General features: G+C 43.4%; 1 protein-coding gene across 8 annotated transcripts in view; it reads left to right on the top strand.

Moving 5' to 3' along the window:
* Positions 1-12,130, top strand: part of BRDT (bromodomain testis associated) — a 176,026-nt gene that overhangs the window by 76,050 nt on the left and 87,846 nt on the right. For all 8 annotated transcript variants that reach the window (XM_073571465.1, XM_073571469.1, XM_073571470.1 and 5 more), the window contains 4 exons: positions 7,596-7,724; positions 9,641-9,820; positions 11,418-11,605; positions 11,807-12,090. In XM_073571465.1, the coding sequence (XP_073427566.1) occupies positions 7,596-7,724; positions 9,641-9,820; positions 11,418-11,605; positions 11,807-12,090 (781 nt within the window). The remainder of the gene's footprint in view (positions 1-7,595; positions 7,725-9,640; positions 9,821-11,417; positions 11,606-11,806; positions 12,091-12,130) is intronic.

The following is a 12,130-nucleotide window of genomic DNA, read 5'->3' as shown; positions in this document are numbered from 1 at the left end:
GCAGGACAGTACCAAAGGGTTAGACAGAGTGGATAGTCAGGACGTAGCAATAGATCAGAAAACCAGAACGGGCAATAGACTGTACAATAGGGGCAAATGGTAGCGGAGTAACAATAGCCAAGCCAGGAGGTCAGAACCAGAGAAGACAATAGTACCTAAAACGTGAGACTGAGTTCAGAGTGAGGGGACAGGCCGGGTCATACACAGGAATCAAACAAGCAATGCAGTACACGCACACCAGGGGGGTCGGTCAGACACACAGCCAGAATAACAGTATAGCTGGCAGAGAATGCTAGTCTGGAGTGAGTATAAATACCCCTCCCAGATCCTAAGAGAGGCCGGCAAAAGTTAACCCTGTGAGAACAGGACATTAACCATGTCCTAACCATGACAGTACCCCCCCTCTTAATGGGGGGCCACTGGACCCCCAGGTTTCTCAGGGTATCTGGCATGAAAAGCCCGCACCAGTCGATCAGTGTGCACCGAACTGGCCGGAACCCACGACCGATCCTCAACGGAATATCCCTTCCAATAGATAAGGTACTGAAGTCTCCGGCGCACCCACCGTGAATCAATGATGCACCCTACCTAGTACTACAGTTGACCCTCTACCAACACTGGTGGAGCCACAGATGAGGGATCTTCTCTAACTGTCCCCACAGGTTTTAATAGGGACCTGTGGAAGACATTAGAGATTTTGAAGGAGGTGGGTAACTGTAATCTGTATGCCACCGGGTTGATCACCTCTACAATCTTGTATGGGCCAATAAATTTGGGGCCCAACTTCATAGAGGGTATTTTAAGTTTGATGTTACGGGTGGACAACCAGATTTTTCCCCCACTGTCAACGCATGAACCACCCCCCACCTCCTGTATGCAAAATGTTAGAACTACTTCTGGGCTTTGGAGATGTTCCCCTGCACCTCCTTCCAGAGGGTTTTTAATTGTTGTACCATCCCCTTGGCACCAGGGCAATCCGAATCCATACGGGAAAATTCCCCAAACTGCGGAACAAACCCATAATTGACCTGAAAGGGAGACTTTCCGGTAGACTGATTAATCCGACAGTTGAATGCAAATTCTGCCATGGGTAATACCTCACACCAGTCTTCCTGTCTGGAGGAGGCCAGGCATCTCAGAATCTGCTCCAATGACTGGTTGGTGCGTTCCGTTTGTCCGTTGGATTCCGGGTAATAGGCAGAGGAGAATGACAATGTGACCCCCAACTTCATACAAAACGCTCTCCAAAAACTGGCCACAAATTGCACACCCCTGTCCGACACCACGTTCACAGGCACTCCATGCAGTCGAACAATGTGCTGTATAAACAAGCGGGCCAAGGTTTCAGCAGATGGTAATGCAGGTAATGGCACAAAGTGGGCTTGCTTACAAAATCTATCAACCACTACCCATACCACTGAGTTGCCCTTGGAAGGTTTAAGATTAGTGATAAAGTCCATAGACAGGTGTGTCCATGGTTTATCCGGAATTGGCAAAGGCACCAATTCCCCGGCCGGACCTGAGAGCTTTTAGAGCGCGCGCACACCCCACAGGTAGTCACAAACCTTTTTATATCAGTACCCATAGAGGGCCACCAAAAACCCCTAGCTACTGCCCCCCGGGTAGCTGCAATACCAGGGTGTGCACTTAACACAGAATCATGAAATTCTTGAAGGAGTGTGGGACGGAATTGTTCGGGTACAAACAATTTACCTGGGGGCTTATTCCTGAGAGCTTGTGCTTCCATAAACTCTCTGTAACTCGGAGGCGATTTCGGCTACAACCACTCCCGGTTGAAGAATGGAGGAAGGAGGTTCTGGAGGGGACACAGAATCAAAACTTCGGGATAAGGCATCCGCCTTTACATTTTTAGACCCTGGTCGGAACGTGATGGTAAAATGAAATCGAGAAAAAAAAAAGTGCCCATCGAGCCTGTCTGGGGGTCAATCTCTTAGCAGACTCGATATAGGCCAGGTTTTTATGATCAGTGATGACCGTAATGGGATGAGCGTCCCCCTCCAAAAAATGCCTCCATTCTTCGAAGGCCAATTTAACTGCTAACAATTCCCTGTTACCGACATCATAGTTTCTCTCGGCCGAAGAGAACTTCTTAGAGAAAAAGGCACAGGGTTTGAGGTTAGTCAGGGTAGAGGGGCCCTGTGACAATACTGCCCCCACCCCCACCTCCGAAGCGTCGACCTCAACGATGAAAGGTCTTGACGAATTGGGTTGTACCAACACAGGGGCTGTATTAAAACACTTCTTTAATGCCAGGAAGGAATTTTTTGCGGCCACGGACCAATTTTTTACATCTGCCCCTTTAAGAGTGAGGTCCGTCAAGGGTTTCACCACCTGCGAGAACCCTTCAATGAACTTCCTATAATAATTAGCGAAGCCCAGAAATCGCTGCAACCCCTTCAGGTCATGCGGCTGCACCCAATCTGTAATGGCCTGAACCTTCCCTGGATCCATGCGGAATCCCTCCCTGGATACAATTACACCCAGAAAAGATAGTTCTTGCATAAAAAATGAGCACTTCTCCAGCTTAGCATACAAATGGTTCTCCCAGAGCCTCATGAGAACCATACGCAGATGGTGCAAGTGTGACTGACTGTCCTCAGAGTAGATCAAGATGTCATCCAGGTAAATGACTACGTAACGTCCAATCAAGTCAGAAAAAACAACATTAATAAAGTTCTGAAAAACCGCAGGAGCGTTAGTGATGCCGAAGGGCATAACCAGGTTTTCAAACAGCCCCTCAGTTGTCAGGAATGCTGTTTTCCATTCGTCCCCCTCCCAGATCCTTATAAGGTTATAAGCCTCTCGTAGATCGAGCTTAGAAAACCATTTGGCCCCCGTGAGTTGATTGCATAGATCAGGAATCAACAGAAGAGGGTACGTGTTCTTAACAGTATTTTTGTTCAGTTCTCGAAAGTCGAGGCACGGTCGCAACCCACCATCTTTTTTCTTTACAAAGAAAAACCCCGCTGCCACGGGTGAGACCGTGGGCCGAATATGCCCCTTGTGAAGGCTTTCTTTAATGTACTCTTTCATAGCCTGGTGCTCAGGCCCGGACAAATTAAACAAACGAGCCTTGGGTAATTTGGATCCAGGTACTAAATCGATAGCACAATCATATGGTCTATGTGGTGGGAGCGCCTCAGCCTCACTTTCGGAAAACACATCTTTAAAGTCTCTCAGGTACTCCGGAATACCCGACAGATGACACAGATACAGATTTTATCGGATTGACAAAAGGAACCAGGTTATAACACAGACCAATATCATTACATCCCCATCGGGTGATCTCCCCCTTCACCCAATCAATGAGAGGATTGTGGCGTTGCAACCAGGGCATTCCCAATACCAGTCCTGCAGGCAGATTATTCATAATGAAACAACTTAAATTTTCCACATGAGTGGAACCCACTTTCATAGAAAAAACTTCAGACATAAAACAAATTCCATCCCGGGTAAGAGGGGATGAATCCACAGCCACAATTTTAACAGGGTCTTTTAACCTGACTGTCCCTATCTTATTAAGAGTCACAACTTGGGCATCAATCAGATTAATGGAGGAACCACAGTCGACAAAGGCGGTGGTCATAACAGGTCCACCAGCAAGTTCCAATTCAACCTGGAGCACCATTTTTATACGTGAGAAAAAATGTACCTGGGAGTCTGGACAACCTCCTCGATTGTTACCCAGACTCAGTCGTTTCTCTGATGGTTTCTCTGAAGAATGGCAGGAGGAGAAATTCCTTTTCCAATGTCCAGAGGCTCCACAGTAAAAGCATAGTAGGTTGTCTCTACGGTGCCTTCTCTCTTTCTCCTTAACCGAGACTGACCCAACCTCCATGGGCTCAGATACAGGTGCAGTGTCACACACAATTTGGGGTACAAGGGAGACTCTTGTTGCATCATTCCTCTAGCACGGAGTCTTCGGTCCATACGGACCGCCTGCATCATGGCGTCCTCCAGGGTATCAGGAGGCGGATGTAATGCCAGAGCGTCCTGCAGGCGGTCAGACAGGCCCCTGCGAAACAACCCTCTCAGGGCGGCGGCGTTCCAGGATACTTCGGACGTCCAATGTCTAAACTCTGAGCAGAACCATTCAGCAGAGTGCCTCCCCTGTGTCACACTCATCACCATATCCTCTGCCAGACGCACTCTATCAGGCTCATCATAAATGTGCCTCAGAACAAATTCACAGAGATACGTCCAGGAGCAGAGGAAGAGAGAGAGAAAGCCCATGCCTGTGGAGCCCCCCGAAGTAGGGGAATAATGAACCCCACCCTCTGGAACTCATCCCCGGAGGATCGGGGCCTTAGAGAAAAAAAAAAAGCTTGCATCCTTCTCTGAAAGACCTGAACTCCTTTTTATCCCCTGAGAAAGGGTCTGGCAATTTGATCGGAGATTCGGGGGACGCTAATGACACATCTCTACCCCCAGAACTAGAAGCCCCTGCATCGACAGCCCCCTGCACAGTAACCACCAACTGTTGCTGGGTATGGGCCATCGTGCGCTGTGCCACATTGAGTTTATGGAACATTTGGGTCAGGTGCTTGACCTGATCAGCCAAAACTTGTATGGGATCCATGAGGATAACACTTTTTTTCTTTTTTTTTTTTTTTTTTTTTTTTTTTTTCCTTCAGAGAAAAAAAAAAAACTGAAACGGTCAGCTATAATGTCAGGAACACCGCACTACACTCGCTCACTGAGCCAGTGCGCATGTCCGGAGTACAAAAAACCGTGCTCAAAGATACCTGTGGAGCAGGGCAGCAGCGGTGACAATGCGTGCTTCAAACTATCAGGACCTGAAGCATGTGACTGCTGGGGGCGTGGCCTAAGCTCCACAGAGCTAGGAGCTGCAGGGAAACTCCTAGAAAGGTAACTACGGGACAAGTTACCAAGGGGCATAGACGGGCGGAAACCAGATCAAGCCGGGGTCAATGCACGAGATAGCAGGACAGTACCAAAGGGTTAGACAGAGCGGATAGTCAGGACGTAGCAATAGATCAGAAAACCAGAACGGGCAATAGACGCTACAATACCGGCAAGCGGTAGCGGAGTAACAATAGCCAAGCCAGGAGGTCAGAACCAGAGAAGACAATAGTACCTAAAACGAGAGACAGAGTTCAGAGTGAGGGGACAGGCCGGGTCATACACGGGAATCAAACAATTAATGCAGTACACGCACACCAGGGGGTCGGTCAGACACACAGCCAGAATAACAGTATAGCTGACAGAGAATGCTAGTCTGGAGTGAGAGTAAATACCCCTCCCAGATCCAAAGAGACAACATTGCATTATTGCAGAACAAAATACAAGAGTTAATCTACTGCAATGTGTATTTTATGCTTCGAACAGCATAATCCTTTAAATTAATGTTGTTTTTATGCAACACATGGTTTTCTCACTATTGTATGGATTGTAAGGGTATGTGCACACGTTGCAGATTAACCTGCGGAATTTTCTGCAGAGAATCCGCATCTCTTGGCAGAAAACGCAGGGCAAAATGCTTGCGGTTTTCATGCGGAATTGATGTGTATTTTAATGCATTTTTGCTGTGTGGATTTGTTTGGTGGTACTGGGAATGGATTTGGTCTGTGAACTTTCTCCCTTGTGCCTCTGGAAGAGAGAGAATATATGCCAGACTCAAAAATGCTGCTGCGGATCTGCAAAAAAGAATTGACATGCTGCGGAAAAAAAACCCGCTGCAAATCTGAGTGGATTTTTCCGCAGCATGTGCACTGCAATTCTTAATTTACCCTTCACAAACATTGGCTGTGTACAACACTGTGGATTTGATGCAATTCCAGGCGTCCAAAAACGCTGCGGATCAGCATTAAAGTCTGCAACGTGTGCACATAGCCTTAAAGATAGATCCATAATTCTTTTTCCTCTATATCAACCCACTTTGACTTAAAAATGCACCAAACTTAAAGGGAACCTGTCACGTAAAATAGCACTATTAACTTGCAGATTAACCCTACATAATAGTGTTCTAACATCATGCAGCGCTAGCAATGAGAGTATCGGTGCTGGAAGAAAATTAACTTGATTAATTGTAAAGATATCACCCAATTGCGCATCCCATAAGGATTCTATTAGGGCTTTTGAGTCCCCCGACCCCGCACCTTTGAGGCATAAATACTTTTTTTTTAATCTTGTTGGGGATGTATGCAAATCGCCGCCGTCCAATGGGCGTGGCTTAGTCACCTTCTTCCCCCCCCCCTCGGCTTGCTGCATGTAATCTTCATCTGTGAATATCACAGATAACGTTGGTTTCCACGCTTGCACATTGTAAAGCCTCCGGCGCCTGCGCAGTATGCTTTGCCCAATTGTGGGCGAAGCATATAATCGCTACACCGCATGCGCCGGTAATTTCAGGCGCGGTCTATGCCCCGGAAGTGTGTCATGCATGTGAAGCGATTGTTTGATTCGCCCACAGTTGGGCAAAGCATACTGCGCAGGCTTTACAATGCGCAAGCGCGGAAACCAACGTTATCTGTGCTATTCACAGATGAAGATTATATGCAGCAAGCCGAGGGGGGGGGGGAAGGCGACTAAGCCCCGCCCGTCGGACCGGACCGCGGCAATTTGCATACATCCCCAACAAAATAAAAAAGGTATTTATGCCTCAAAGGTGCGGGGTCGGGGGACTCAAAAGCCCTAATAGAATCCTTATGGGATGCGCAATTGGGTGATATCTTTATATGATATCACGAAATATGGGTGACAGATTCCCTTTAATATCACCAACCATTCCCATTTTATTTAGGTGTATCCATATACATTGCCCACCCTGTAAATATCGGCGGCTGTAACTGACAGCCTGCTCATAATTAAAAGCAGCTTTCAGTCAGTGCCAGGGACACAGTCACAGCCGCCGCTTTCTATGCACAGAAACTGGAAGCCGAACCCTACCGGGGAGAATAAACTTCATTTTCTCCCAGCAGCAGACACTTACTCCCAGCGCCGCACAATGTCAGAATGCTATTAACCTGCAGATTAACCCCGTATCTGCAAGTTAATAGCATTATTTTACCTGACAGGTTCCCTTTAAATGTGTGTGAACCCTTGGCCTACAGCAAAACAAATTTGGTAGATTGATTAATCAGAATTTGCAACTACAAACACTGTAGATGCATTTGCTGTCACGTTTTCTAAGGCCTCGTTCACACTACTGTATTTTGGTCCAAACGCTGTCTTGGGGGATGGGAGGGACGGACTGCTCTCGGGCCAATGTTATTCAATTGGGCAGTACAGATAACCAATTTTTTTCCACTGGCTGAATCTGCGTGTGAAGAAAAAAAAATTGCAGCATGCACTTATTTCTTCCATAAATTGGATGTGACTCAACCATTCAAGTCTAGGGGTGCGTTAACAAAATAAAAGCAACACTGTAGCATTCGATTTGTATGGATACATTGGTGTTCTGTAACATATTAAACTGCAAATAGCTGCCTGTAAAAAAACAGATTGTATGCAGACTACATACGGATCACCAGGGATGGAGCGCAGATTTTTTTTTTTTTTTTTTTATATGTTCATGTGAACTTAACCTAAGTGTGTCACATATCTATATTCAGGACAAGATGGAGACTGGCCAGTACAAAGATGCGCGGGAATTCGCCTCTGATGTTCGATTAATGTTCATGAATTGTTATAAACACAATTCACCGGACAGCGAAGTGGTGACTATGGCACGAACGTTACAGGTAGATGGTCAATTTACAACAGAAAATGTCATGGAACACGCATCACATCTTAGCCTGTGGCACATTTTTTTTTCTTTTTTTCTTGCATATATACCATTTCAATTCATGAACACATTAAGAAAAAAATTAATAGTTAAAAAGAACCATAAGATGCCTCCGTGACACCAATGGCAAAGCTTTACAAAGCAGAACGCGCCAAAATGATATCTTCTCTTACTCCAGTGTTTTAGACAATTTTATGCCTTACTGAAAAGACTATTTTGAAAACTAGCCTAAAAAGTAGGTGTATCCAAGTGGGGTTGTGAAATGTGCCAAATTTACAGATGCTGTGTGCAATTATTTTTGTACAAAATACTAGTGTAAATTAAGTATTTATATACCCCAAACAGTCCTTATCGTGATATAACCCTAAATCAATGGGTGACACTTCTTCAACATTAGAATACAACACCACAGTTACCTGGTGCACAATTGCACCCACATAAAAACGAGAAGTGCTACAATGTAGATAATCAAAAATTAATTTTATTGATATCACAATATAACTGGTCAGAATTTAATCATTTAATGTGAATTTTTTCCTGATACGCTAGATATTCATATTCGTATTTGTCCCGCTTTCATATCTTGCACTTTTCCTGATTTTAATACTTTTATATTGTGATATAAATAAAATTAAGTTTTAAGTACCTTGTAGCACTTCTCGTTTATACATTGGTGTAATTGTGCGCCAGATAAGTGTGGTGTTGTAGTATAAAATAAGCCACCTTACTCATGGGAAGTCTTCTAAACCGATATGTGACTAAATCAATTGAACTTTAAAACCTCTTTAAAAATGTATAATGATTGAAAATCCTGCCATCTAATGAGTTCAAGGACAACATTGATTTATTATGCCACTAGCTATGTACAGTGTTACATAGAGGCTGTGGAATGGTCCGAACATGTTAATGCAACCCTATTGCCAAATTGCTTCTTAGCCAAAAATACATATGTTACAAAACTGGTTTCTATATCCTTTAGGGTAGGTGCACACAGTCAGTAAACGCTGAGGGTTGGACAGCGGGTACTTGCGCAGTGCCCAGCCTACAGCATCCAGATGTTACAGCATAGTGGATGGGATTTCAATAAATCCCATGCCTACTATGCATCCAGAGACGACCGCGACTCACCTGCGGAGACGGACATGCGGCGCGTCTTTCCAGGCTGCAACATGTCAATTTACCTTGCGGACACTTGAGTTCGCAAGATAAATTTCACTCGTACACTGTATTGGACGTGGTGAATCCGCGTGGTTCAATGAACACATGCAGACTTGCGTTCAATAGCCGGCAGCACTTTGAACGCAGCGAACACCAGTAACCAACTCCAGAGCACCATTTTTAAGCTACATGTAAATGTGACATTATCCTCAATCACAAATTTATATAACAATGAATTGGGTAGACTGGTAAATAAATAAGATGCTGCCTTTGTCTGTACATAGGGATTCAAGTGTATTGTGCTAAGTACTGCTCATATAAAAGGGTGGTGGCCCACCGGAGGAAACGCCTGTTCTCTTGTGTGCCAGTCCCATGTATCCCTTGCATATTCCTTTAGAAGGGTTTAGTTGATGCAGGAATTGGTGCTTCCCAACCGGAAGAAATCATTTGCAGTCCAGGGCCACCTTTTAAAAGCATTGGTGTGCTGCTATAATCTAGGCACACTTCCATATCTTTGTTGTATTCCATGTAAGTTACCTAAAAGATGAAATATGAAAATGTATTCTATTGGCGTCATCTGTGTTTCTCTTAATGTAATCTTTCACCTTGTTCTGTAACAAATGTTTACTGATAACCTTCGTAATTGGTTGATTAATGGCTCGTGGTTCGTCTGGTATTTTTTGCGTTTATCCTTTTGTGTGCTTCCTATTTCAGGATCTTTTTGAGATACTATTTGCTAAAATCCCAGATGCACCTGTTGATGCTGCCACATACTCCCAAAACGTGGTAAACAGATACACGTCCAGTGAAAGCAGCAGTTCGAGCTCCTCTGAGAGCTCCTCTTCTGATTCAGAAGACGATAGAGCTCGACAGCTTGCCATCTTACAAGAACAGGTGAGTCTGCATGCCTGGAAAAAAAAAAATGTGTGCCAGCTAAACTTCTTCTCGCTATGCCTTCTAAGTATTCTGTATGCTTTAATACTCCATTACAGGAACCTCCTTTATTAGCTGAATCAGAAAGACCCCCCCCCCCCCCAAACCCGTTTAGTGCCACAAACACTTTTTTTTTTTTTTTACCTCCTTAGTATAGTGTCAGAAAAATCCATGTTAAAGGGTAGTGACTCCACCTAATGGAGCTTGTAAAGCAGGGTAGTTGTAGCAGCAGCCACATAACATCATTAGACAGCAGTAGGTACTTATACCCACCAGCACCATAATAAAAATACTGACATGGAGGTGGTTTGATCCAGGAACATATAGAACCTAAGGACATATGGAAACCTAGGTAATGCGTTCCATTACTTCTTAACCCCTTAATGACCAGAGGTATTTTTGGTTATGCATTTTCATTATTTGCTCCTCTTCTTCCCAGAGCCATAACTTTTTTTTAAAAAAATTTTTTGGTCAAAATGGCCATGTGAGGGCTTGTTTTTTGCAGGACGAGTTGTACTTTTGAACGACACCATTGGTTTTAACATATCGTGTACTGGAAAACAGGAAAACAATTCCAAGTGCGTTGAAATTGCAAAAAAAGGTGCAATCCCACAGCTGTTTGTTTTTTTTTTTTACCATGTTCACTAAATGCTAAAACTGACTTGCCATTATGATTCTCCAGGTCATTACGAGTTCATAGACACCAAACATGTCTAGGTTCTTTTTTTTTTACTTAAGTGGTGAGAAAAATTCCAAAGTTTGTTTTAAAAAAAAAAAATGCGCGATTTTCCGATATCTGTTGCATCTCCATTTTTAGTGATGTCGGGTTGGATGAGGGCTTATTTTTTGTGTGCCGAGCTGATGTTTTTAATGTTACGTTTTTGGTGCAGAAACAAAACAAGAGAAGCTGAACATGTTATCAAAAACAATATGGGACAAGAGAGTATATAAAGATAAAACACCTTTTTTGACAAAGTAGTAAAGGGTATCACCGCATACAAGATGTGCCCGCACCATTAAGATAATAGAACATATAGTATACAATAAAATAGTATTAAAAAGCCATCTCCCGGGTAACAGATATATAGATAGATGAAAGAGTAAGAGAGATATATATATATATATATATATATATATATATATATATATATATATATATATATATATATATATATATCAATGTTAAATATACATCATGCAGTATTGTGTACTACAATGTGCACAGAAAATGAGGATTGCTTCTTGTTGGGACTCAATCTCGAATATAGTGAGCAGGACATATGCCAATGCTCTTCTGGAGAGTGATAGTTTAGAGTCCTCTCTCCACCAGGCACAGTGGACAGCTTTGTGATGACCCAGCATTATGTTGTTAGGAGCACCATTTATTGAGCATGTATGCTTTCAATTTACTATAAATGTCTATGATGCTCACAAGCCCTCTCTTGCTTATCTGGATTCTCTTTGTCTTTTATATTGTGCATCTTTTTCTATAAAAAATTGTGTTCAATGCCTTGGTTGTAATGTTGGTTTGTCACTATGTTCACTTCTATATTGAAAGCTGAGGGTTGTACATGAACAACTTAAAGTCTTAACAGATGGTCCGAGCACCAAACCCAAGAAAAAGAAATCCAAGAATGTAAAGAAAAAAAAGCTGAAGGAGAAGAAAAAAAAGCTGAAAAAGAAAGCCAGCCTAAATCAGAAAAAGAAAATGAAGAAAAAGAGACTGAAGAAGAAATCTATAGTCAAGTAAGACTAAATCTTTTAGTCCACTCCAACAGATGACTGTATGGAAATATTAATTACAGCCACTGTACAGAAATGGGAATATTGTCCTTTCTAGCTGGATGCCAGACATCATGTACAACACACTACGCATTCATCCTTGGAACTGATTTTGGAAGCTCTTTTGCATTCGCTAGTTTTAAACACATTTATGTTACTTTTCAGTGATTTCAAGAAAAAGAAAAAGAAGCTGTCCGTGTCCGACGATGAAGATCAAGCCAGGCCTATGACTTATGATGAAAAAAGACAGTTGAGTTTGGACATTAACAAGCTGCCAGGTGAAAAGCTTGCCCGAATTGTTCATATCATTCAGTCCAGAGAGCCATCATTGAAAGACTCCAATCCTCATGAAATAGAAATAGATTTTGAGACGCTGAAACCATCAACCTTGAGGCACTTAGAGCGATATGTGATGAATAGTCTGCGGAAGAGACCCAAAAAGACAAGTGGTATGTGCGTTTTATGGGTGACTATACTGTAAGACAAACT

The sequence above is a fragment of the Dendrobates tinctorius genome, unplaced genomic scaffold (genome assembly GCF_039654945.1).
Source record: "Dendrobates tinctorius isolate UK_male_01 unplaced genomic scaffold, ASM3965494v1 ptg000029l, whole genome shotgun sequence".
Taxonomy (NCBI): domain Eukaryota; kingdom Metazoa; phylum Chordata; class Amphibia; order Anura; family Dendrobatidae; genus Dendrobates; species Dendrobates tinctorius.
Note: the sequence above shows the minus strand (reverse complement) of the source record. Positions and strands in the feature narration are given on the sequence as shown.